At 45.4% G+C, this 26,374-nt stretch overlaps 2 protein-coding genes across 16 annotated transcripts in view; one reads left to right on the top strand and one right to left on the bottom strand.

Annotated features, from left to right (window-relative positions):
- The window catches only part of ABAT (4-aminobutyrate aminotransferase), a 42,865-nt gene extending 20,257 nt beyond the window's left edge, over nucleotides 1-22,608 (top strand). For 9 of the 10 annotated variants that reach the window (XM_004945322.5, XM_414940.7, XM_046900824.1 and 6 more), the window contains exons 3-16: nucleotides 2,396-2,493; nucleotides 3,587-3,616; nucleotides 4,424-4,541; nucleotides 9,413-9,462; nucleotides 12,063-12,143; nucleotides 12,587-12,679; nucleotides 13,377-13,439; nucleotides 14,284-14,347; nucleotides 14,977-15,125; nucleotides 16,638-16,775; nucleotides 17,482-17,649; nucleotides 18,334-18,480; nucleotides 19,115-19,226; nucleotides 20,429-22,608. In XM_004945322.5, coding sequence (XP_004945379.1) covers nucleotides 2,396-2,493; nucleotides 3,587-3,616; nucleotides 4,424-4,541; nucleotides 9,413-9,462; nucleotides 12,063-12,143; nucleotides 12,587-12,679; nucleotides 13,377-13,439; nucleotides 14,284-14,347; nucleotides 14,977-15,125; nucleotides 16,638-16,775; nucleotides 17,482-17,649; nucleotides 18,334-18,480; nucleotides 19,115-19,226; nucleotides 20,429-20,550 — 1,433 coding nt within the window. In that variant the 3' untranslated portion in view covers nucleotides 20,551-22,608. Of the gene's footprint in view, nucleotides 1-2,395; nucleotides 2,494-3,586; nucleotides 3,617-4,423; nucleotides 8,436-9,412; nucleotides 9,463-12,062; nucleotides 12,144-12,586; nucleotides 12,680-13,376; nucleotides 13,440-14,283; nucleotides 14,348-14,976; nucleotides 15,126-16,637; nucleotides 16,776-17,481; nucleotides 17,650-18,333; nucleotides 18,481-19,114; nucleotides 19,227-20,428 lie in introns of those variants that run through there. The other variant, XM_046900827.1, reaches the window with a different exon arrangement.
- On the bottom strand, nucleotides 7,330-26,353 carry TMEM186 (transmembrane protein 186). 6 transcript variants are annotated; one of them, XR_005839774.2, is made up of 5 exons: nucleotides 26,309-26,353; nucleotides 24,819-25,720; nucleotides 23,840-23,970; nucleotides 22,912-23,010; nucleotides 7,330-8,740 (listed from the first exon to the last, which is right to left on the bottom strand). XR_005839774.2 is itself a non-coding variant. In XM_015294585.4 (2 exons), the coding sequence occupies exons 1-2, from the start codon at nucleotides 26,315-26,317 to the stop codon at nucleotides 24,995-24,997; spliced, it is 735 nt and encodes a 244-aa protein (XP_015150071.3). In that variant the 5' UTR covers nucleotides 26,318-26,353; the 3' UTR covers nucleotides 21,834-24,994. The 6 variants fall into 6 exon arrangements, 1 of the variants encoding a protein (XP_015150071.3); XR_005839771.2 differs by having other exon boundaries at nucleotides 22,912-22,949; XR_005839772.2 differs by lacking the exon at nucleotides 7,330-8,740 and having other exon boundaries at nucleotides 21,834-23,010.
- Nucleotides 26,354-26,374: the final 21 nt, after the last annotated feature.

The raw sequence follows: 26,374 nt of genomic DNA, 5'->3' as shown, positions 1-26,374 counted from the left end.
GGAGGCCCAAGGACTTGTTAGACCTGTGGTGAACCTCCCTCTGCTGAGCAGAGACTGCTGCTTAACATAGAGACCTGCCCACAGCAGAGCTCTTTGTGACTGACATCAAAAAGCGATGTGAGGGTGTATTTACATTAATTACGTCGCTATAGCAATGTGGCTCTTTATTAAAAACTGCTGCAGAAGACACCTGGTGAGTGATGAGGATAGCTTAGAAAACAGGGGTTGAAGAGGGAGCTTTTCTGCCTGCTAGCAAGTGATGGCCTCCTGCTGTGTGAAAGGGAAGGCTGTGATGATTTGCTGGTGTTACACGCTCTGGTGTTTACAAAGGTGATGTGTGACGCGGACTTTGGAATAGCCTCCAAGGAGCAAGCAAAGCAGAATTTAATGTGCTGTACCCACCATCTATAAACGAGGTGGGTCGAAAATCCTCTGCGAGCCATTCAGCGGATGGGCTTTCTGATAATGAGGTTCATCAATAGCACATCATTTATTTTATGACTTCCGATTTGATATCAAGAGGTGCTCTGTTTGCTGTGCTGCCTCATATTAGCTACATGTAATTAAAAAACGTTCCTAATGCATCTTCAGAGACAGATACCCTACTGCAGCCCTTTACCTCTTCACATTTTTAAGACAAGAGCTGCGGTCACATCATTTGGTCCCATTCTAACACAGAGTTGATAGAACAGGAGAAACCTTTCTGCCATTGCACTCTGATCACAGAGCTCAGCAGAAGGTCGCTGGGTTGAGTTGGTCCATTGGCTCAACAGTGTAACATCAGACATCAGAGGGCTGGTTTACCTGCAAGTTGTAGTGCAGTATGAATTCAAGGAGGAGCATGGCTGTAACAGGAGCCTGCAGTCTCTCGAGCTGAGTGCTGTGCGGTGCTGGTGTGTCAGGTGCACGGTGTGTGTGCTGTACGCACCCCACAGCCATTGCAGGTGGGGTGAGGGAATGCACTTCCACCCCTTTAGCAGAGATACCAGGAAAAGTCATAATGGGCAACACTAAAACAATTGTCTTACTGTAAAGCTACTTTCCTCTCAGCCCTGTACTGTTTGGCACGTTCCTGGGCAACGTTATAATGGATCTGTTAGGCAGTTCTTTCAGACTCTGTGGAGCAGAAGCTACCTGCCCGGAGCAGCAGCAGAAGGGCGGTCTGCATTACTTCTTGGAAGCCCATTAGGTTTCTATGTATATATTCCTTACTAAGGTTCATAAAATCAACGCTGGTTAATACAGGAGAAGTAGAAGCATGCAGTGTTGGTGTGCTGCTGTCTCCCATAGCGGATGGAGCCAGGGGGTACGTGGGTCACTTGGGTCTCTTTTCCCCTTGGAGTTTCTACAGGCTGCCTGCTCTATCTGCAGCTTCATTGGCTGTGTATCTGCAGTAGCTCTCTTTTCTGGTGGAACAGTTGCCATGCAGTCTCCAATTTACATGAAAGCTAAACAGAGTGACACAAAAATGAAGTGGTGTTGCTGTAATGAAACCTATTAATAGCTTGCAGAGAAGCAGTGACGCATCTCGGATACAGCACATGGAATTAAAGCTGAGGAGATTTATCTCTGCAGACCAAGTTTTCCCCAGATGAGCAGCTAGGGATGCTTTCCAAGGGCTGTGACTTTTCAGATGAACTTTCTCCAAACCAGGTTTGCATGGCACACCTTTCTGCTGGCGGAATGGAGCCGAGGGCCTCGTGTGGCCTTTGCAAATCGCTCCAGGTTAACCTACCTGTCATGGACTGAAGGCCCCTCATCCTTCAGGTGTTGATCTGGGGTGTAGGTGATGCCCCTAAGTGAAGTTACTAAGGTTAATTTGTCTTTGATACTGTGCTGGCTAAGGGCTTGCAGGTGCTTTGTGACACAGATGTGGCTGTGAAGGACATCGTTTCAGCTCAGCACCATGCTCGTGGTCTCTTGCTGGGCACCTGGCTGAAGCTCCTGAGTCTATACCTCCTTGGTTGCAGATGCACAGTGATCCTCCAGCCCCCTTTAAGGAATGTATGTGTATTCAGGAGAGATCCACCAGAACTGAAGTGGTGCTCCTTGGCACTTACTGCCTCTGCTTGGTGCCACGGGTATCCCCAGCTCAGCTTGCTTGGCGTTGTAATGCAGGCTCATGGGCTCTGTGCCTTACTGTAGGATTTGCCTCTTTCTCTGGGGCTGCCCTGTCATCCCACTTCTCTGTTGTGGGTTTTTTTTAAAGCTACCTGGCTGGTATTAGTTTTATTTCACACTTGTCAAAGAGATGAGATATTTGGTTCCCTTCAGACAGCACGACGTAATTGGTCTCATCTGTCAAGCGTTCGCACTCAGGTAAGGTTTGGATATTTATTCTGAAGGAGAACACAGAAATTATGGTCTGTACTCAGGTTTTCATTATCTCCTACAGGACATAGATATATCAGTCAAGCTGCAGCTAAAATTGATGTGGATTTTGATTATGATGGACCTCTAATGAAGACAGAAGTTCCCGGACCACGATCTCGGGTGAGTTCTCGAAGCACAGTGGCTTATATATTTTTTTCCTTAGCTGTGTTTAACTAATTAGGAAACAAATGTTATTCTAGACTTTAATTCTAATATGGATAAAAATCACATTACAACAGACTGTGCCTCTTCTATCAAAGTGCTGACGGTGAAAAGCCATGAAGGGGGAAACCATGACTTGCATTGCCCCTCTCTGACAGAGAGCTGAATTTCTCTGGAACTCAGCTGTCAGCATCCCATCTGAAGTAACTGAGAGCCAAAGAGCACCCATCTGCTGAAAGGTCTCTCTGCTTACTGTGCAACTTTGGCTACCTGTGAGGGCAACCCAGCTGACTTCTTGTGATGTAAAATAATGCTTTGGTGTCGAAATGAATGCAAAGTTTCAGTTTGCAGGGCAGTTCTGTGGTCAGAGTCAGTGTTTGAAAAGAAGCTTTAGATCAGCAGAGGAAAAGCAAACAAGCATTGGAGTTGAGAGCACTTAGAAATGCTTCCAGTGTCAAAATAATTTTCAAGAATTTGCGTAAGCCTCCTTTGTAAGCTCCCTGCCAGCACAGGAATTTGCGCGGAGCACAAATACAATGGGCACAGTTATTCTGTATGTTAAGAGAATGATTTCTATTTTTTTAAAGCTTTCTTTCTAGAACCGGTGTGCCAGCATCCCTTCTACACGTGTGATCTGTCTCTTCTCCATTCAGCTGAGCAGTACAGACACAGCTTTTCCTTTTTGGAGGCACACAGTTAAGCTGTGTATGCAGCCCACGTAGCTCAGTGTGCCATAGTTTTAACTGTCATTTGTGCCCGGTGCACTGTGAAGGTTCATGTGGCAAGTGCACTTGCCTGGTAAGCAGATGAGATTGCAAGCTTTGCACATAGTTTATGTGGTCATATAAAAGAAAGATGTTCTTCCAGGCTGGATGTGGCTCTGGGCAGCCTGGTCTGGTAGCTGGCAACCCTGCACACAGCATTGGAGTTGAAACTCCATGATCTTTGAGGTCCTTTTCAAGCCAGGCCATTCTGTGATTCTATTATATGATTCTTCAGCCTTCAGTAATTACAGTCCTTGGGCTGATCTATTTTGTTTTGTTTTCTACAGGAATTAATGAAGCAGCTGAATGGCATTCAGGTAACTGGTCACGTTTTCTGAGCTCAGTACAGGTGTCAGCGCTGTGATTTCAGAGCTTGGTTCAATAGCAGTTTGGTATGTCAGGTCCATGCAAAAGAAAAAAAAAAGAGAATGTGTAATTTGGCTTTGATTGCCCAATCCGTTATGCATGGTGCATGTGTGTGACTGAATAAAAGCTGTTCAAGTCTGTTTTGAATACTGCAGAATTGTTTTGCTAATATCAGTGATTTGTCTGTAATCACTGAAACGCTGTATGTGTCATTTGAGTTACCACATGGCCAGTGAGAGCACAGGAGTATTTGGCCTTAAAAATGTGCCAACCTCTGTGCAAACTGCCTTCCCATGACGAGCAATTCCTCAACGTGTGCGCTTGATCTATGTGGAAGAAAGCACATTCTTGCCTTGAAGCTCCTTCACCAACAGCTGCCGACCCATACCGGGTTTGTGCTGTGCGTAACTGCAGACATCATCCGGGGCTTCACTGAGTGAAGAAGCCCAACTTACATTCTGAGATCCAGAACTCCCTCCTCACTGAGGATTGGCAGCCACTCTGTTCACTCGGAGTCGTTCGGTCATTGCCTGTTAGCCAGCTGATGGATGTTAGAAATGGGCATTTTTCTGCCTCCCTTTCTTCCTTAGAACAGGCAATTCTTAACAGCTCCTCTCTATAAAAATAGCTTTGCAGTTAACTCCCATGGAATGCATATAATGTGCCTTTATATTTTTTATCTTTATCAGATTCTGCTGTTGCTTCCTCCACACTGCTGCTACTTCAAGCTTTCATTGTTTGTTGCTTTTTTCTTTAAGAATGCTGAAGCTGTGCATTTCTTCTGCAATTACGAAGAGAGCCGAGGGAACTACCTGGTAGACGTGGATGGCAATCGCATGCTGGATCTCTACTCTCAGATTTCATCCATCCCAATAGGTAGGAAACAGCTGTACCAAAAGCTTGGCTTTGTCCTTAGGCTTTTGTTCTCTCAGCTGCTACCAAACAAGTTGGTTAATTAACAGCGACCCAACAAAAGGCTGACGTGATGAATGCCTCGTTGTACTCAGGGTACCACACGGCTGTGTGTTGTGCGGCGGTGCTTTTGTACAGCTGGGGAAATGGGGATAAAAATGCAGTCCTTGTGGCTCGTTTGGAGCACAGGGCGGTATGTGGAAGAAGCTCTAATCTTAATTTGTATGTGCCATTCCATGGTTTAGGCTTTGTCTGCTTGGATTTGGGTACCTTGTGATTCTGTAATGGTATGTTACGTTTTTAAACACTGATATAACAAATCTAACTTAAAGACATTAACATTAAAGCATGTTCTGCACTTGAGCTAACCTTTCTTTCCTGAGAGAGCTGAAAAGAGGAGTGGGCCACATGGACTCCAGTGGGATGGAACAAAACCAGTCACTGAGCCTGGGATGCTGAGTTAAAGCAAAGCAGGTAGTTTGCAGCCCCAGCTGAAGGGGTACAGCATCAGCAGCTGTTCAGTCGGCTTGTTGCTGCTCTGTGCTTCCTCTCAGTTGCTTAAAAATCTATTTCTGCAGAAGCAAAAAGTGCAAAACTGCTGTGGTCATTTACAAAGCAGATGTTATGCTGTGTATAGGAACAGCAATGACTCCAAATCATCCTTGCAGGCCTCCCTGCTGGGAAACAGTATTTAGTGATGTTCAGGTCATTAGCACATTTTTGACATTAGACCTTGAAACTGCAACATGTTTTCAATTATTCCAATCTTCTCTGCTTTCATGTAGCACCCTCATGTAGCAAGAAATGTGCAATCATTCCAGAACTCTTAAATGTTCAAAGCTTATTTTCATCAACACAGTTTCTAGGTGTTTTTCTCCATTAGAGACTGCACTGAAATAATTTTGTCAGTGCTAATGTGGAAACAGGGATGAGATGAAGAAGCACTGTTTGTATGGCAGTTCTCATCTAACTGAAATGGAATTGGATTTTAGGTGGCGAGGAAAGGAACTGCCTTTGTTGTTCCAGACCTTCCATTATTCAAACAAGAAGTGCTATTTTGGAGAAACTTTGTGTTATACATCCGTACAATGGCTTGCAAGTATCATTGAGTGCAGCAGGCAGGTCTGCTGAAGAAGCTGACTTGTTACGGGTGGTATCCAGAGCCAGTAGCTTGAAGTCTTTCAGTTGCCCAGTCTCTGTTTAGTTCAGTAAAACTCCTAGAGTATCAGGAACATTGGCATTAGCACACAGAGAGGACGAATGAGCGAGGCAGACATAAAACCCCCGGACCCCTCACTTCTTAACAGTGAAAAATATTAGGGGGTTGTTTGCAAGGAAAAAGATCCTCCTAAAAGGTTAGAAACTGGGTCAGCTGTGCTCATCTTCCTGCAGCCAGGAGAGGGAAGAAAAGTTCTCCTAACTGGCAGAACTTCTTAGAAAGCACGTTCCACTATTTATCGATCAATAGCTAATTATTCAGCTTATTATTTATGTATTTATTAATAGCTGAGCAACTTCAGTGTTTAAGCATTCTAAGCATGCCTCATAGCCTTCTGTGACACTTTCAGCATAACAGTGAGGTAACACAGCTGATGTTTTGTGTGCATTTTGGCCTTTGTGCATTTGGCCTTTCTCGTTTCTTCTTCAGCTTCCATTGACTACCATCCTCATGCCAATGGACTTGCATTTGCAGGCAGCTGGGCCAGCATCTCCCGTGGGCTTTTGGACATACATGTATGACTTTTCTGGGAACACCCCCACTGTTATTTTGGCTCTGGTTGGGGCCATGAAGTGATTTATCTGAACATTTCTGTTAGCTCCTTGTAGCTTTTTAATGATGGAAAATGTGTGTAAAAGGAGGTCGGTGGAAGGAGCTATAGCCAGCTGTTCCCAACAGCCTTTGTTGGAAGAAGGAATGGGAGTTCGTCATCCATTCATGCAGTCTTTGATGCATTCATTCTAATGTCCTGTCACATATTAAGGCATGGGACAGCAGTGAGTTTCATAGTTTGAAAGGAGTAGAAAATTAAGTGAACAAAATTCATGTCTACAAAACAGTTTTTCCAGTCTACTTGTCTAGTTGAGTGTGGATTTCTTCTCCTGAAATCCCGTTGATTTAAAGCAGGATTTTGACTGGTCTCTTCTAGTTCATTTTCTTCTCTCCTAATGATTGCTGAGCTTTTATCAAAGCCAGTATTCGAGAACTAAAATGGAATGTGTGGTGGGAAAACTGCTTGAAGTGCATTGAGAATGCTGACAGGTAGAGAGGGAAATTCAGTGTGCCATGTGAGAGCTACAGTGCAGCACTTCGTATGGCATCTCACCCTGCATCTGTGATGTGCAGCAACAAGCAAATGGGAATGTCATACAGGCTGACTTAAACCTGACTGAACGCACAGTATTAGTTTTTTCTAAGTTGAACTGAACGACGGGGCAGACAAAGTGAAGCTGCAGAGGTCGCTAACAGTGTCCCTCTTGGTGAGAGATAAGTCCTAACTCGGACACCAGAAGGAAGTCCTGGTGAGGATTGTGGGTGAGCTGCCGTTCTCAGATCAGGGTGCTCATAGTCACTGGTGCTTATCTCTGCATGTACACTCAATAGGATCCTTTATGAATCAGTCACAGCTCCCCGAGATTCAATAACGATCTGCTGCAGCAGGAGGTACTTATCAGCAGCAGGTGAGAGGTAATAAGCGCCTGTGCAGAGAGATAAGAAGTATAAGAAATCTGCAGGCAGAGATGTTTTGGACTGTTTCTGTCTTAAAACTCTTTTGTTTATTTCAAACCACACAGTTTTCAGAAGATTGTAACACATGTTCCTTTAAACCTGTGTCTGATGTGTGTAATAGTTAGAAATCCCTGGAGCCAAATGCCAGGAGGGATCCTATTGACATGTTTACTTGCACGTCTCCTGCAATACCAATGAAGTAATCTGCTTTTTATTGATGTTGAGGCCTGTTCTTGTTCTTGGAGATTCACAGAGGTGCAGTTTGGTGTTGCTGGCAGCAGCCTGGGCTTCATTTCTTAGGGCTTTCTCCATCTCTTTCTTTGAGCAGTTTTTATCCCATTGCAAACAGGCACATTCGTGAGCCTGGAGGACGTGTTCTTTTCTGCCGTGCTGATGGAGACAGGCGGAGTGATGGAGCAGGTGCCCTTCTCTTAGAGCCAGCTCTGTCACTGCTGATAGGAAAGTGCTGGAGAGCGGATTCATAAAGCTATAAACCATTGTGCTGCCCTTGGCAATGAAACAAGCTCCTGTCTGCCGTCTTAGCCCAGGAGCTGTCTGACTTTGTCTGCAATAGTTACATAATAATTACTTAACCATCCTGGTCTTTCCAGTGTTAGATTTATTAACATAAACCACACAGCAGTTCAGGGCCTTTCTTACTTGTTCCTGCTCCTTCAGAAAGGCAGGGCTTAAGGATTCTTTCTTACTGTGCCTTGGCAAGGATGCGCCGATGGACAGGGAATGCTGGAGGAGGCAGACAAAGCTGCAGGGCACAAAGTGAAGGGAAAGGAAGGCGTCATGTTGTGGGGATGGAAGGAGATGGGTCATGGGTAACGGAAGCCTTGGATTTGTGTTACATAACAAAAGATACAAAGGTCTTTGCATTCTTCATGCTAACTTAGCATCAGCAACAGAACTGCACGTTTTTACAAGCAATAGAGAGTTAATGGTTAAGCTTCCTAGGCACTGCTGGTTGTTTTATAACAGGGCTGATTTGAGATGTCCTGAGCTGTGCTCTCCAAGGTGCCCAGGGCTGCAGCCACAGCTTCAGCTCAGTGCCACAGCCCTCAGCAGTGTCCATCTCTCCGGTGGAACCACAGTTCTTCCCGTGGCAGCTGATGCAATGCAGGGTTAGTTGTCTGTGTCCAAATAGCCACTTGGGTCATCTTCATAATAATTGTAACAGATACCTTGCAGAATGATGTGCGGCTGAAAAACAGTCTGGATATTCCCCTGTTTTGAACTAAAATATGCAAGATGGAATTTATCATTGATTTGTTAATGCGGCAGCCGAATGCTCCACTGCTCAGGCGGGATAATAAGGGCTGTTGTCATTCAACTACAATGGGGAAATCGGGGCATGACTTGTTTTTGTAATGACATTAGAGCAGGCCGACTTCTTGAGCGGTAGGGAAGATGAGGTTTCCAGCTGTTTCTGCAAGAGAATATAAAAGATTATGTTAAGTCTCCGGCGTTGACATTTCAGACGTAAAAATTGGGTTTAAAACACAATTTTCTGTGTTGAATACTTCTTCTACATCAGGTCCGTTGGTTTACCTGTAAGCAATCAAATGATTCCATGTAGCATCCGTGGGTATAAATTAAGCACTTTTGTCTTGTTAAGTCTGAAGCCTCCTTAATATTTTAACTTCTTTAGGTAAGAAGGACACGCTGTTGCATCTTTGTCCAACAGAAAGTGTGTTAAAGGAAACAGGGAGATAAGAAAGCTGGCCAGGAGAGAGCGTGCAGTGCAGTGCGTGCACTGCTCAACAACTTTGACAGCATCTCACATAGAAAGGCCATGTGAAAGAAGCTGTGATGTTCAGCTGCCAGAAGATCTGTGTTACGTTCATCTCTTTGTGTTGGGTTTATAACTGTGTGTACTAAAATACGCTGTGCTGTTGCGTGACACCAAGTTTGTAGAAGAGAACTGCCCTACTTAACAGAAGTCGCATCGTTGGTAGTTGAAGCATACTCAGTTAAACAGAATTTGAGTTAAGTCTGAATAAGGTTATTCTGTCACTCTCCACATTATGGAGATAATGGAGAGATGGAGATATCTGGTTTTCATAAACCAGAAACAACTTTTCTTTCTCTTTTGAATTAGGTTACAGCCATCCATCTCTGATAAAGCTTCTCCAGCAGCCACAGAACCTGGTAAGTGAATTTCAGCCTACTTGAAGGCGTCTCTCCCTCCTTGTGGCAGTCTTCTCCCATTTCTCTTAGGCTGATAATGAACGTGTAATGACTCAATTTGAAAGTGTGGTGAGATCTGCTTTCCCTATTTCTCGTTAGATGCAAATAGCTTGGTAGTGTTTAAGAAGACATCAGAAAGTATGCGAAGCTTTACAAGAAGGAAACATTTGTCAATGCAAGCACTTGGGATGTTTGCAGCCAATTTAAACCACACTTCACAGAGTTTCCAATTAATTATATTAGCCACGTTCTTGACTGAAGCTTTTGAGGCTGAAATCAAGCACAAGTCCTTCAGAGTGTAGCATTCTGTATGTGAAAACGGTGCTTTACATCTGGAATGCTGTGGTTCGTTTTGTTTGTTACTGTCGTGTTCTGGGGGGGGGGGTTTGCTTCTTTTTGGTTTGGTTTGGTTTTCTGTGGGGTTTTTCTCTGAGGGGTGTTTCAGTACTTGGTTCTCATCTCCTAAGCATGAAGTTGACGGAACCACTGATATGTCCTTGAAAACTGAAGAGTTCAGCAACAGTATCATTTCAAAACCAAGTAACTGCTTCTTAATTGAATAGCTTCTTATTTCCTCAACACTGTGCTGACAGTGGTTGGAAATAGCCTCAAAAAAAAGCTGCATTCTATTTCAGGCTTCGTTTTTTTTCATTTCCTGGACAGGAGTTCCATAATCACTTTGTGTGGGTTTGTTTGTTTTTATGTTACCTCCTTACTTTTAAACACCACAGGTTATGAACACGGTGCAGAGATGTCTATGCACAGAGCTGCCACTAAGGCAGCCTGTCCCTGCCTGCACTGCCCATTCCTGGCAGCCTTTGCTCTGAGCCCAGCACAGGCAGAATGTCATTTCTGCAGGGCAGTTTTGTGGCACGGAGTGCTGGAAGGGCCAGAACTCGGGGGAACCTCACTGAGACACTGGGGTCTGACTGCAGTGCCAGCCTTAGTGTGACAATACTGTTCTTTGAGTAAGGCACATCGATGGAGGGCCCTTGATTATAGCTAACGACAGGATTGGTGTTTTCTTGGAGAGATGCTTTTCTTGTTTATCTGTAATGCTCCATGTACCCTCTTTATAGCCGGCTATAAAGAACTAAATATGCATCCATTCATTTGAGACCACAGCAGCTTGATACCAGCATTGTGTTTCTCTTGGTACTGAGCATCTCATTAATAACAAAAGAGAAATAGACTTTTCTGTTTAATGGCACATGTTGTCAATTGACTGTGACAACCCATAATCAAATTCATGACAGATTTATGGTCTCATATCTCTAATTTTATATGAGAATTGCCTTCTAAATTGAGGTAAAAAGTCAAGTAAGAGTTCTCATAAGTACTCAGCAAAAACTTTGTGGTTATCTGCCAGTAAAGGCATTACTTAGTTTTTTTGCTTGTTTTTTTTTTAAGCTTGAGTCTGTTGAAGCGAACACTGGTTGGGAAGTAGTACACTTGTATGCATTACTGAGTCCTAGCTCACACTTTGTTATAGCTTATGTGACTTTCGGTGATCTCCATGTTCTGCTAAAATGTTCTACATGTATTGGGGCTGTTCATCTGGAGAAGGCTCAGAGGGATCTCATCCATGTCCATAAGTACCCAAAGGGAGATGCAAAGAGGACACAGCCAGGCTCCTTGCAGCAGTGCCCAGTGCCAGGAGCAGAGGCAGTGTGCACAACCCGGAGCACAGCAGTTCCCTCTGCCCGTCAGGCAGCACTGCTGTGCTGAGCAGTTGCAGAGCCCTGGCACAGGCTGCCCTGAGGCTGTGGGGTCTCCTCCTTGGAGCTGCCTATGGGCCTGGGCCCTGCTCTGGGTGGCTCTGCTGGGGCAGAGGGACCCTGAGGTGCCTCCAGCCTTGCTGTGATTTTACAGTATGACCACTCACACCTCTTACTGTGGTCCACAAGTGTGAATAAATGAGTACCTGTAGTGAGAAAAGACAGAAGACTGATGGAAACTGTACAAGCTTGGGATGTAGCCTGTTCTCTTTTGGAAACCCATAAAGACTCAAGTCACCAAAGCTGAGCTGTGCAAGCGCTCTGTTAGGAGAGGTCATGCTGCAACCATGGGGACTATTTCAGCAGTAGTGGCACCTGATTTAGGTCAGACCTTAATCAGGAAATGGAAAGGAGAAAAGAGGTGAGAAAACAATGATGCTGACAAGCTAGAAATCTACTGTTGTAGTGCACAGTAAAGAATGTACCTAAAATTCAGGGTAAGGCAGTGGGAAAGGTGACTGCAAACAAAAGGCACCAGAACAAGAAATGTTTAACTGCAAATCGGCAGCTTCATGAAAGCAGAACGTGGTTGAAAAGCATCTTCACCAGCTTGTCTGGTTGTATCAGGTTCGATGTTCTTGAGCTTGATTTAATGCATGCCTCTGATTATGGAGAATAGCATGCAAGGTAGCTGCTCACTGATCTCCTTGCTGCATTGCCCACTACTGTACAAATTTCTGGCTGTTATTTGTGATAAGAAAGAAATGTAAATGCCTCCATACCAACGTGATATTTTTCACGTAATACTGAAAGCTAACCGTTTCTCTGCCTTTGTTTCTGTAGAGCACTTTTATCAACAGACCTGCCCTAGGGATTTTGCCTCCAGAGAACTTTTCAGAAAGACTGAAGGAATCTTTGCTATCAGTAAGTCTGAGATGGCCGTGATGAGTTCTCTGCATTTCTGTGTTTAGGGACATGGGTACATCAGGGGGAGAGGTGGGCTTTGTCCGCCTGCTGGAGGGAAGCTCTTTCGAGAGACCAGAACCAGCAAGGGACAGAATGGAACCTTTTTCCCCAGGCATCAGTGTGAAGGGGTGATGTGTTTGCTCTCAGCACAGATACTGCCTCTTTCAATGTGGATTCAAGAACTGATGACAGAATGCATTTTCATTTACTTCTGTTCACTGTGCCTTCCTAAGAGGTGGCATAAGTGGAGTGTGTTGAGCCTCTTCAGCTGCAGTAAGAATCAGCTTTCCTCATCCCAGGCATGGCTGGTTTCCCATTACACTGAAACTAATTGCATTACATTCAATTTCCTCTATAGTTGTGCTCAGTATTTTGAAGTGATTTTCCCTTTTTATTGACAGGTGGCTCCCAAGGGTCTGCCACAGGTGATGACCATGGCTTGTGGATCCTGCTCGAATGAAAATGCATTTAAATTAATATTTATGTGGTACAGAGTGAGTAAAATATTAATAGTGGTTTTGTTTTGTAGTTTTGGATGTAGAAATCTGTATTTATTCATCAACATAACTGCTGTTATAAAGCAAAGTAAGGGTCAGAGGCTCTCTAGGTATGATGTTATTTATACTCAGTTATATATAATAATATATATATATTATATACTATATGTATTATATATATATATTCAGTTATATTAATTATATTTACCTAGGTTCTTTATTAAAAAGCCTTCATCTGAGCTTTCAGTGTCTATTGATACAATTTCAGAAATTAAAAAGGAAAGAAAGAAAATGTAAGTGGTATTACTGCTTATTCTTTGTTCAGCACATGATCAGCTGTGTAGTGGGATCTATTTCCTCTTCTTCCAGAAAAGGCTTAACCAAAAACTCAAGGAAGGTCATGTTTTCCTTGGGAATGGCCTCTCCAACAGCAGTCTTCTTTCTCCTACTGTGTAGGAGTGAGCGGACAGACTGGCTTTGCCTATCTGTACATTATTAGGGCCAACATCTTAAACTGACATTTACCTAAAATGGTTTATCTTACAAAATGCATATTGCAGCCATAGGAACCACAGTCAGTGTCTTCGTTGTCCCTAGTTTGAAATAACAGAGTTAGTAACTTTTAACTCGGCTGCAAATTCATTGATTACAACTAAAGGAAAAGTGGTGGTGGTGGTTTGTTTTTGTTTTGCAGAACAAGGAGAGGGGCCGTAATAATGTCACAAAAGAGGAACTGGAATCATGCATGATTAACCAGGTAACATTGTGGGTTTTTTTACACTGCCTTGGGTTTCTAAGAGAAGACTGGGAGGAGAAATTGGTTTTCCTGTCTCTGAAGTGGAATCTCAGTTTTGTAAACTTGGAAAATGGGGAAAGACAAACTGCTTCCAACAAATACCATGACCTGCTACTGGTATCCTTCTGTGTCCTTCCACACAGTGAATCTTGGGAAGATCTTCCTTTTTTTGTGAAATACCATTTGCTAGAAAGGGAAGTAGGTGATGGATGGGTCCATAGGAATTATTAATACATGCACATTTTTGCAAGTAATATTGACCATGCTTTTCATTTTTCCAGAAGCTGTGATTTTATGGCTTAAAACTCATCGGGAGGGCAGTTAAAACTTAACTGTTAACACCTTTGTACCTTTGGAGTGGCTGGGGTTAGCCTAAGTTATAACCTTCTTCTGGATTCCAGACAGTATACAGTTGCACGTCTTTCGTCATGGTTCCTTTTTCATTCATGGTACAGCACATCAACAGCTGCGTGCTGCTGAGCGTGCCCCGAGTGCAGACACTCAGGAGGAGGCAGCTCTCACTCACTGCTTTGGTATCTCTGCCTCCTATCAAAGCAGTCTGTAGTATATAAAGAGTTGCTTATCAGCCCTTAGGGAATTTGCTGTGATAGCATTATCATTATAAACTGCCAAATATTCATTAATGCTGTGATATAACGTAGGAGTTCAGGCAGCTCTTATGGGATGACACGTGCTTCTTAAATGTGCCAATGTAACCATCTTTGGTGGCTGCTGCCTGGGCCGGCAGGCTGTGGGGCAGCAGCTCAGCTCTGGCACCGTGCTGACCTCTGTGCTTTGCTTCCAGCCCCCCGGCTGCCCCGACTACGCCATGCTGTCCTTCATGGGTGGCTTCCACGGAAGGACCTTCGGTAAGAACTGCCCTGCCCTGCCCTGTGCCTCCTCCCTGCCCACCTGCTGCAGACTGCAGAGCGGCTGCTCTGAGACGAGCAGTGGCAGCAGAGCAGATGCAGGCCTGTGGGCCTTAACAGCCCCAGCAGTACTGAAACTATCCTCGAGTGACAGTGGGATTTAATCTCAAGTCTTTCGAATATGAAGATCCCTTCTTTTTTGAATCCAGGGTTTCCTAAGTGTACTAGCAGTCTAGCTCCTGGGGTGAAATTGCCACAACACAAAATGTGATGACACTCACGGGGAACATTTTATATTGGCTCAGTCCCAGCCACAAACTCGTGAACTACCAGGGCTGTAATTCAGAGCTCCATGGCTGGTTCTCTTCCACTGGGTGGAACCCATCTACCCAGCACTGCTGTTCAGTGACAGAGGTCCTCCTGTCCTTCTGGAACAGTGCATATAGAATGGTCGCTTAGAGGCTAGAGCACTCTGCCTTCAGTAAATCCCATTACTCAGTATTTCAGGAAAGGAAAACATGGAGCAATTCAGAAAGTCCTGACGTCAGGCAGTTTTTCACCTCTTGTAGCTTTTTTCCTGTACAGTTCCTTGTCAGATATCACTCTAATTCTTGTTTTTTGGGCCTTAGGTTGCTTAGCTACAACTCATTCTAAAGCAATTCACAAACTGGACATCCCCTCGCTGGACTGGCCCATTGCTCCATTTCCAAGACTAAAGTACCCTCTGGAAGACTTTGTGAAAGAGAATCAGCAGGAAGAAGCCCGTTGTTTAGAGGAGGTAACAAATTCACTGGCAGCTTTCTGTTAAGTTTGTTTGGAAATGATGAATGGTGTTAGTAGGTGTAGTTGCTTTTCACTAAAGGAATGTTTTCAGGGATTGGAACAGCGTGTGATTAAAACAGCATTCACTGTTGTTTACAGTTAGCAGTTTGGCCCTGCTTTGGATAAGAGCAGCCAGTCTGCTATCATTACACTGTACTGAAGCAAAAGTTCATGTGCAGAAGCAGCTCGTTATGTCCTGGTGAACTGGTCTGCCAAATCTTGTGAAGGGACGTGGACTAAGAGAGCTCGGGGTGTGTAACTTTGCACAGAACACCTGTAGCAGGATTTCAGTTTTTTCAGCTTTTCTGTGTTAGTCTTTGGGCATAAAGCCTTGATCCTACTGACAGCTGCAGGGAACGAGCGGGCACATCCAGTGCTGTCCCTAGCACAGGAGGAAGGGAAGGTGAGCCCTACAGAGCTGCAGGGAGGCAAAACTGCCTGCAGGTACCCAAATAATGGGATTCCTTGTTGGGCTTCCTGGGATCCAGGATCTGCCGTTTGCAAGGCACTCTTTTTGAGAGACTGCTGCAGAGAGCAAAGCATAATGTGCCATGTGGAACAGGAACCATGTGGGACATTGATTAGAAGTGACTGCCAAGGAGTGGGCTGAGTGCTGCACGGAGCACAGCAGCGCTGTGTGGATGGCTGTGCAGAGCTGGGCTGAAGGGACTGCTTGTTTAAACCTGCAGAACTTCAGGGGAAACTGAAAGCAAATTGCTGCCCTGTGACAATAGCTCATCCAGGGGGGAAGTGGGATGAGAAAAATCAATCCACTATCTTCAGCCATTATTTAAAAAAAAAAAAAAGAAAGAAAAAAAAAAGTAAGTTGAATGCCCTCTTGAAAGTCTTTGAAGTTGCTTACTGGCACTCTTGGGTAAGAACTGCTTTGTACAGCCTACATGAGTTGTGGGCCCTGAAAGCTGTGAAGGGATATTTCAAGTACAGCTGACACTAATAATCCTAACGACTGGCACTGCAAGGTTAATTAAAACTCCTCCATAAGCCCCTTATCAGCAGCAGGATTTCTGCAGTGCTTCATCAGATTAACTGAAAAGCATGTGAAGTGAATAGAAAATGCAAATTTAGAAGATTGCCTTCATTCATACATCAGATGAGATTTGTTCTGTGCTATTTTTTTAAAAATCTGAGATGGAATGACAGCAACAGCACAGCAAACTGTAGTGGTTTCAATGATACTTTCAGCTGAAATGTGATGTACTTTTTACACTATGGAGAATTACACAACTTGTTTACAGTTTGGTTCAGATTGTGGTTTGAACTTGACCAAAATTTACGAGCAGGAAGGCAGCGTTAAATCCCAGGTACTGATACATTTCTTGTGGTTCCTGCCTCCTTTATAGGCAGGAATGGCTATGAGAAGTTGAAATGCTGGTGCTGAGCTTTAATCTTTCTGGGAAAGAATATGAAAAGGCCATGAGAAGAAAATGTAACATGAATTGATTTGCAGGTGGAAGATCTGATTGTCAAGTACAGGAAAAAGAAGAAGATTGTGGCTGGAATCATTATAGAACCAATACAGTCAGAGGGTGGGGACAACCATGCCTCAGATGACTTCTTTAGAAAGCTACGAGATATTGCCAGAAAGGTAATGAAGTGTTTCACTGCTCACACAGTGGTAGCAAAACGTGCGTCATTTGTTCCCGTCTCCGGGGACCTTCCTCTCCCTGCAATGTCAGCAGCCTCTTCATTAGCAGCTGGGCAAGTCACATGCATGTATCAATACAAACTTCTGTGGTCAGCACAGTGTTGTCTCTTACACTGGGCGTGCAGTTGGTGGACTCCTCAGTCCGGTTTGTTGAGGGGTTCAAACAACTTTAGAAGAGGTGGTTTGGGTGAGGGTAATTTTCGGCTGGCGTACTTGGGTTTGTACTCTTGTTGAATTTAAAAACAAATGAAATCCAGGGGTAAGTACAGATGTCCCAAGAAAACAAGGACGAAGATATGCCTTCGTAACTGGAACATGGCAGTTACGTAGTTAGAAACATAGGCCTTCATTAAGACCTACTTCGTGCCTTTTGTTCCCCTCAGATATCTATGGGAGAAGCTTTAATGTGTGCTTACAGAGAACAGAATAGGTGAATAATTGTGAAATCCAATGCATGGTGAGTTGAAAGTCTGGTTAGGAAATATGACAGCACTGGTCTCGGGTTGAAGACAAGATTTGGAGCAGTGAAGGCAGAGGAAGGAGAAACATAACGTAATTGGCTTGTATTTACCTGTTCATTGAGGGAGGTATTTTTATTTTGGAAATGCTGACTCCTGTTCTGTGCTTTTCACTTGCATCTCTGCAGCATGGCTGTGCATTCCTGGTGGATGAGGTGCAGACAGGAGGTGGCTGCACAGGAAAATTCTGGGCACACGAGCACTGGGGCCTGGATGATCCAGCTGATGTGGTAACATTCAGTAAGAAGATGATGACAGGAGGATTCTTCCACAAAGAGGAGTTCAGGCCAAATGCTGTAAGACTTCCAATGAAACTTTGTGCTAATTAGCAAGATCCTTTATGAGCACCTGTGATGTCTGTGGAAGAGGCAAGCTTCCCTTGGTGCTGCAGGTTCAGCTAGATGGAGCTGCTGTCCCAGAGACACTTGCTTTGTGCTTACAGGAGACATCTTTACTTTCACTCTATTACTGTGATTGCTGTCAGTCACTCACATCACTGGTGGGAGAGAGTGGAGGACTGGGTTTAGCCTAATGAACTGCCCTTTGGTACAAAAGGTGCCACAAACCCACACCTTTTTCTGCAGGGCTTGGCATTTTCAGAGCTTGTATGCAAGCAGTATGAACTCTGTTATCAAGACTTATTCTTCATAGTAATACCACTTTAATAAATGAAAAAAACTAAATTAACGGGAGAAGGTAAAGCCTGAACACCAAACCCATACAGGCAGTGCTGATGTCAACAAAATCTGTAGCCTTGTTTCCCATGACATGACAGAGCAGCAAAACAACATGTGCTAAATTCATGGCATAAAGTAGTAGCTCTTTGTCTATGCCAAGCAGGGCAGCTTAGGGGACGTAATGAGATTAATGCATGCTTTTTCATGTAACCACGTGTGATCAGTGTGCTGGCTTGCTTTTCTTTATTATAGTGATTTGCCTGTTAACCTGTTGCACAACTCTCTTTCCACCCCTTCCCCAAGCCCTATCGGATTTTTAACACCTGGCTTGGAGATCCATCCAAGAACCTTCTGCTTGCTGAAGTCATTAGGGTTATTAAAAGAGAAGACCTTATAAACAACGCAGCCCATGCAGGAAAAGCACTACTGACTGGGCTACTGGATTTACAGGTAAGCATTTTTAAGGCTTATTATAGATAAGAAGGAGAAATTCGCTGATCAGTTAGGATCTGACCTCATCCAGTTTCAAATACTTGGACTGAGGAACTCGCAGCAGACTGTGATGGTAACTTAGTGGTTCAGGGACTTCAGTGTAAGCCTGAACAAACACGTCCTGTTTTGAACTCAAGTAAAAAGAATGCAGTTTTTATGTAGCTTAATCCAAAATGAAGGGTGACCTCCAAAATCTGTGAAGCTGTGATGCTGTTTTTGGTTCTAGGAGAAATACAATGTTGATAAGACACCGATATTTGCAGTTGCTGCTAAGCGGTGTTGTACAGAGCTGAGGCCATTCTCAGCAATGGGCCGGAGGAGCGGGGAGGGAACAGAATGAGGGGTATTCCGTACCATATGACATGGTGTGGAAGGGGTTCTGAAGGGAGCGGGAGTTCATCTCTCTCTTCCACTGCTTGTGGGGCATCGGCTGGGGGGTGGCTATGTGAGATACCCAGACTGTTTACAAGCTCCAGTCTACCAGAACAGGAGGCAGCAGGTTTTCCATGCTGCAGAATGCTTGGCAGAGCTTGCTGCCAGGTGCCCTCAGTGACAGCAGCTGCCATGCATACATCCTTACTGCTCTCTGCAGGCTCGCTACCCCCATCTTATCAGCAGAGTGAGAGGAAGAGGAACGTTCTGTTCGTTTGACACTCCTAACGATGCAACTAGAAACAAGTTAATTACAATAGCGAGAAACAAAGGTAAGAAAGTCTCTGTGTGGATGAAGTTTCAAATGACAAACAACAGGATATGTGTAATGCTTTGAATTTTTTCTTCTGTGTACCTGGTGCACGCGTACTAAAATATCCAAAGACAAAAGTGAATTACAAACAAACTGTATGAAGGCTTCTCTGGGAATAGACATATCTCCTAAACATTTATGGGAGCCAGTCAGTTGCACCTACATGCACAATTACTGCCTCTTTAGGTCTGATGCTACTTAGACTTATGCAGGGTGTTGCTTTTATAACCTCACTTTACTATTCCTCAGCTGTGAACACAGGTGGATCCAGGCATGGCTAACTTCTAGAAGCATATCAGGAAAATTAACATTAACATAACTATCACACAGGAAAACTCAGGGAGAACTAGGGATTTTATGGAACACCTCAGAACAAAATATATATTGAGTTGCCCAAAACAGGCACAGATGTACAACTGCATGCCTCTGTTAGTACAGAACTTCACCCAGCTGTAGGCAGCCCAGGTTTTAGGAGGGGAACCTCATCATCTGAAGCCTAATACTGTCTTTGCATTTAACTGTGGGCCCTGGGATGGCAGCTGTTTTTGCTGCTGGTCACATCTCTTGAAAGAAGTACAAACAGTACATCTAACCACTGTTAAGACATGGATCTGTTTTGTTCTTGAAAACTAAGGCAGCATGGAGAAAAGGTAAGGAAGGCATTTGCTTCATGGTGCACCAGGGCTATGCTTAGGCGAGGTAAGCTTAGCTCAGGAGTACAGATTTTCATGGTCCACGACCTTTTCAAAAAATTGATGGATTTAAATATTCAAAAAATACCGTACATTTTAAGTAGTGCAGTACTGCCAGCATTGAGATATTTAACATTTCTGTCATTAAAAATGAAGCACTTTAAAAACAGAAGTGTAAAGAAGCCTGTTAGTTCCGTGATGGAGGCACTTAACCCATAGAGCACTGCAGCTTTCCAGCGGTGGTTTTGAGCTCTGTGCTGGAGGGAGCTTTTCCAGCATCTCCAGTGTTTCACACAATGGGCCTCTGAGTGTTCTTTTGAGTTGCTGCAAAGCCTGAGGCCTCTGCACCACTGGTGATGTGCTGTGTGGCTGCAGGACTCGCAGTGACTGGGGGGGGAGCTTTTACTGACCTCCTCAGTGAGGTGTGACCTGCATTTACTGATGACTGAAGGAGCTGTTCTCCTCCCAGGTGTTGTGCTGGGAGGCTGTGGTGACAGATCGATCCGCTTTCGTCCAACACTGATCTTCAAGGACCACCACGCACACCTCTTCCTGAACATTTTCAGTGACATCTTGGCAAACTTCAAGTAAAAAGCAGTTCTCTCACATGGAACAACTAACTGATTATGAAAGTAGTTTGCATTAATTCATGTCTTCTCCACTTACAAGATAAGTGTAAAGTCATAAACCGAGGTTTGTGTTCTGTCTGTAATCCTGCCCAAGGCAAGCTGCTCCATGAAAAATAGCACAGGCAGAGCACTGGTACTGCTCCCCAGCAGAGGTACATGCAGCGCTCCTACGCTGCGCCTGTAGAGGCTGTGGCCCTCCATCTTTGGGCCGTGTGAACTGCAGAGCCCTCCCTACACCATGGCCCTGACTGCTTGATTTGTCTAAATAGGGCCTGGTACAGTGCATCTTCACAGATAGTCCCAGCAGTTTTACTTGTGTCCCGAAGCAGCAACAAGTATGGCCTGACACCTCTTAAATGCACATACAAATGCCTGCTGTGCAGAAAGAGCCATTCTCTGATAGCAGACAGAATAAAAGGCGTTTCAAGGAAAGCTTTGCTTTCCACCACTGCCAAATACAGTGTTCTACAGAGTAATTGCCAGCTTTATTCCCCTAAAGACTGGTCTGCCATACCACGCGGATCACAGCACTGCTCTCCTCAGCCATTAGCCTATATGTACTGCTTCAGAGGCGTAATGCACAGCCACGTGTGCGGGGCAGAGCAGAACTGAAGCACTTCTGTCCTTGCCCTGAAGGTTTAAACTTCTGCCTTCTCTTACAATCAGACCTGTACAGAGAAAGCTACACTGAAATGTTTCTAATTTGACAAAGCTTAGAGAATTGTGCAAAGCACATTATTTCCACCTTTGCCAGCGATCTTATGTTTAGAATTATTTTCCCCTTTGCCCCAAATGCATTATAACAGCCATTAATTTTAGCTATTACAAGTTCTACATTACGACTTGGCTGTTTTGTAAAACTACAGCAGAATTGCTTGATCTCAGCCCCTGCGTGACATTAGAGCCACTACAGAGTAGACTCACGGTAGCAGTGAGCAGTCCCAACTGCACGTTGTAACGCAACGTAGTTCTGTTCTAATAGTTTACAGAGGTCTTCTGGAAAGCCACAGAATCAAAAAATGTCAACACTTTGTTGTGTTGTAGTTGTTCTGGACATCTCTTTACTGTGAACTCTGCTATTTGCTTCAGTTTGAATTAGTTCTGGTGCCTTTCTCCATTTGCTGTCTTGGCTAGCAGGCACCTGGCTTTTCCCTACTGAGTTGAACCTTTTTATGTTATGCACCAAAAAAGAGGGACCACATTTGACAGTACAGTTGCCCTATTAGCAAGTTTTTAATTATACAGAATTATACAGTAAAAACAGAGCAGTTAAAGAATTTATACATGCTTAAAAGAGCTACCAAACTGTGAAAGGTTTCTTACCTTCTTGGTAAGTTTTAATCATGGTTTTCCCATTTTGTTTATTGAGTTCTGGTATGGACAACTCAAGAAAACTCGCTTCTGTTAGCTTCAAAATAATGGGATTTCTATAAACCTCTCTGCAGAACCCAGAATTCTGGTACCAGCTGGTCAGAACCCGAGCAGGTTTTTGAACAGAGGTTGTTGAAATCTGGAGAAAGGTCTGGTGGACTGGTGTTCAACAAAGCCCCATTGTCATCACTGTCCTCATAGAGTATCGTCACCAAGAGGAAAGTCAAACTGAGAACTGCATTTGACTGCATTCTGGGAATTAGGTAGTTCAACATATCAGTGCAGTAGTTTTAGTGTCCTAGCAAGTCTTGTACTTTTACAGAGGCAAAGGTCCAGTAATTTGAAGTCTTACCACATCTTCACTTTTATGATGAATACTCTAGATGTTTTTATAATTTTTACTGACACTCAGTAACTGTATAATTGTGTACAACATGCTGATGAGATCATGTTAGAGAACACATAGAAAGCACTGCAGCTGAACCATATGAAGTTAATATTGTTTACAGCATACTGTGGACAGTGCCAAATAAATGTTTAAACCAATACTTAACTACACTTCATGGTGTAACTAGTAACTGTACACAAATTCATAAAGAAATGACATCTCATGTAATCAGTATTCTTAAATAAAATATTTATAATTGAACTTCCCCAAGGCTCTTTATTTTACACCTAGCACATGCCTAGACTGAATCATTAGTGCATATTAAATACATTCCTGTGAAGAGATGCCCCACAGATCATACTGTATGCATACAGACCACTTCAGTCAACTGCTATCCTGCTGCCATAGTATTTAAGCCAAGGAAAATTTTTATTTTCCTCTTGACAGTGCTGCACTACTCACTATCAGTGAAAGTTTAGATGAAGATCCCAATTAGGAGAACTTCAACATAAATAAACAGTAAATCAGGGTTAGCCTTCGCATTGCAATGGCAGTTTTACTTACCTGATCTGCTGATCCACTGAAGATGGATTTCAATAGGCCTGAGGAATAAACTGAAAAGCACACTCCAGATGTCACTGCTGGTGAAGGTCAGTTGATGTACTGTCATTCAGGTTGGAAAAGATCTCAGAAGTCATCAAGTCCAACTGTTAACCCAGCACTGCCCTTAAACCACATCCCTAAGCACTGCATCTACACATCTTTTCAGTACCTCAGCTATGCCCTGGGCAGCCTGCTCCGATGCTTCACAACCCTCTGCACAAGGACACTTTTTCTAATATCCAGCTTAGATTTGAGGCTATTTCCTCATCCTATCACTATCACCTGGGAGAAGAGATTGAGCCCAGCCTTGCTAAAGCCTCCTCTGAGATAACCATAGAGAGCAATAGTCCCCAGGCCTCCTTTCCTCTAAGCTCAACAATCCCAGTTCTCTCATCTGCTTCTCCTAGGGCTTGTGCTGCACACCCCTCACAGCCCTGCTGCCTTTCTCTGGACACACTGCAGGGCCTCCACCTCTTTTTTTTCTTGGGGGGGGGGCGCCCAAAGCTGAACTCAAAGTGTGGCCTCTCCAGAGCCGAGCTCTGACAGATGCTCACCTGCTCCTGCTGGGCACAGGATGATGGAAGCCAAACCTCACATCAAGTGAAGGACAGCTAGAAAAGCAGTGTAAGAAGTTAATCTGCTTTTGACAATTAAAAAAAATCTTAAGAAGTGATCAAGTTACATTCTTTCCCAGATTTAAATCCTGCCCTTTATTTCTGCTGAGGTTTTGGCTTTGGCAAAGGAGGAATCACAGTAACACAGCAGAACACAACCTCTGCCCTTTAGAGACACAGGTGGTGCCATGATCAGCTCTACCATTTCAACAGAACATGAGCTACACCTGTTACACTTCTCAGCTGTTATTCAACACAGCTTTCAGCTGTCTTACCTTTTCTCCTTTTGTTTTAGGTTGGGGCAGTGGGTGGTTATTTGGCAAGGGTGCCGTAGACGTTAAAGCCAGCCCAAATCAGCACACAGATCAAGCAGTACAGAGCAGTTGGACCACAGCTACACGGTAGTCTACAGTGGGGTAAACAGAAGGTTGGTGACTTCACAGCCTCAGATAATTTTTTGGCAATATTTACTGGTTTTGCAACTCAGGTGTTACAGCAGTGATTAAATGTCATTCATACATACAAACAACCCCTCCCCCCAACATGAATATATGCAGAGAAGGACAAGTAGTTCCAAATTTCAACACAGTAATGACTATTAAATTCTGAACTAAGGGAGAGAGCTCCCTGTAATTCATAGCTCCACAGATGAGGAATGTTATGTTCTTCCTTTATTTCAATGGGAAATGAATTAGTGTTGAAGGCTCCTGGAGGGCTGTCCCAGCCTTAAACCACCCAGACATCAGCTGTGCAGCAGCACACAGCCCTGCATGCCAAGTTCTGTTCACACCCACACAGCCTGCGTACTCAGGAGAGCTGGTCCAAGTTTTGTTTCTTTAACCCTGATTTTATGACTGCCAGGAAGCCTTATCAGCATTATAACTATTAATTTCTTAGTGCTCATTAATACATGGGCTAGTATCGCTCTGACATCTCGCATTATTTATCATATGACTGTACAGGACCAATTTACTTTCAAGAAGTTCACCAGCTAACCTAAACCTTGCTAGAGGTAACAGTGAATTTGAAATGAGGACGCTCTGACAGTCACTGCATTCACTTTGAAAGACTGTCACATTTACCCATAGCCTCCAAGGCAGGCTGAAACAAACCATGCAGGGCAGCAGCAGCACCTCGCTGCCTGTGTGGCTGTGTCCTGCGTGGCACCAGCCGTGGCTGCAGCACTGCACACACTGCATCCAAACAAAGCACTCCTGCTCGCTGCTCCCCCCATAGCCCTGCTGCAACACTTACCCGTTGGATTGTTAGTTACTGTTTCTACACTGAGCACACAGACCAACAGATGCTGGAAAACAATACATGGGAAAATGACAGAAGCATGTCAGTCTGACAAACTAATTACATGTCATCTTCAACATCCACACAAGGAACAATGCAACAAGCACCATCACTGGCAATCAGCTGCCGCATCACTGCAGCTCTCCAAATATTTGCATAAACTTCTGTCTGTCCACAATCTGGCCATATTTAATTGTGAAATATAGGATCTCCGTGCTGTTATACCGCCTGAACCGGAGCAGCAGCTCTCCCCTGGCATCCCCCACCTCATCCAAAGTCATCACCGTCTCCAGGGGACAGTAAATGTCTTTGCGGCTCCCCCAGAACGTCAGGTGGGCCACTTTGACGGTTCTTCCACTTTCACTTAAGTAGATCAATCCGATAATTCGTCTGAAAAAATAGCTCATCCCGTACAGCATCACAGCAGCAAAGAGCGCGATGCCGGCCGTGTAGAGCAGCACGGCCTGGGGCAGCTGCTGCTGCAGGTGCAGGTAGCAGACAGGCGGCAGCACCAGCAGCGTCGTCGCGGTCTGCAGCAGCTTCAGCCTGGACAGCACCCGGCAGTACTTAATGCCCGGGAATCTGTACACCACGCTGAACTCTTCGCTTGTCCCATCTGCAGCCTTCTGCGGGCCCGCAGCAGCAGGAGCCCAGCGGCGCAGTTGCCGACACGGCACGCACCGCGTCTCACCGTCAGCGGGAGCGCCGTGAATGCGCCCGTCGGGCGGCCGCAGCCACACGGACGTACCGGGCGGGCCGGCAGCTTCCTTCTTCCACGCCCTCCTCCACGGCTCCCCGCGCAGACATCTCCACGGGGACGGCGCCGCGCGGCCGCTCCTAACGCAGCACAGCCGGACCTGCGGGCACACGGACCGCAGCGCTCAGCGCGGCCCCGCACCGCGGTAACGGGGAACCGGAGCGGAACGTGACGGCCCCGGTCTCCATCGTTTGTTGGGGAAAGGAAAGGAGCACCGCCGCACGGCGCTCACGCGGCACAGAACGCGGGGCAGCGAAGCAGCAACGCGTTAAATGCCAAACTGACGGAAATCTCATCAGAGCAGCGCAGCGCGCCGCCCGGCCGCGAGGGGAGGAGGGCAGCGGGGCGGCCCACGGGGGCAGCGCCGCGGGGCGGGAGCGGACGGAGCCCTCAGGGCGCCTCACAGCAGCGCCTCAACGGCCGCGAGGGTTCGGCGCAGGTCGGCCCGCAGCCCTGAGCGGCCATCGCGGCGCGTGGGGGCCGACCGCTGCCCGGCCTGCCCACCCTGCACCCGCTCGGCCCCGGCGCTCCGAGGCACGTGGCGTTCCCACCACAGCCCCGGCCGCGAACGGCCGCGCGCCGCACCTCCCTCCCTTCCCCGCTGAGGCGACCCCGAGCCGCCCCGGACCGAGCCCTGAGCAGGGCGGCCTCCCCCCGCGCCACGCCGCGCCCCCACCGCCCCGCTCACCATCGCCATGGCGCCGCCGTCCGGGAGCGCGGCCGCGCCGCCGCCAGCAGAACGCCGCCCCCTTCC

This window comes from Gallus gallus, chromosome 14 (genome assembly GCF_016699485.2).
Source record: "Gallus gallus isolate bGalGal1 chromosome 14, bGalGal1.mat.broiler.GRCg7b, whole genome shotgun sequence".
In the NCBI taxonomy this organism is placed as follows: domain Eukaryota; kingdom Metazoa; phylum Chordata; class Aves; order Galliformes; family Phasianidae; genus Gallus; species Gallus gallus.
The sequence above is the reverse complement of the archived record's forward strand: the minus strand, read 5'-3'. Positions and strand labels throughout refer to the sequence as shown.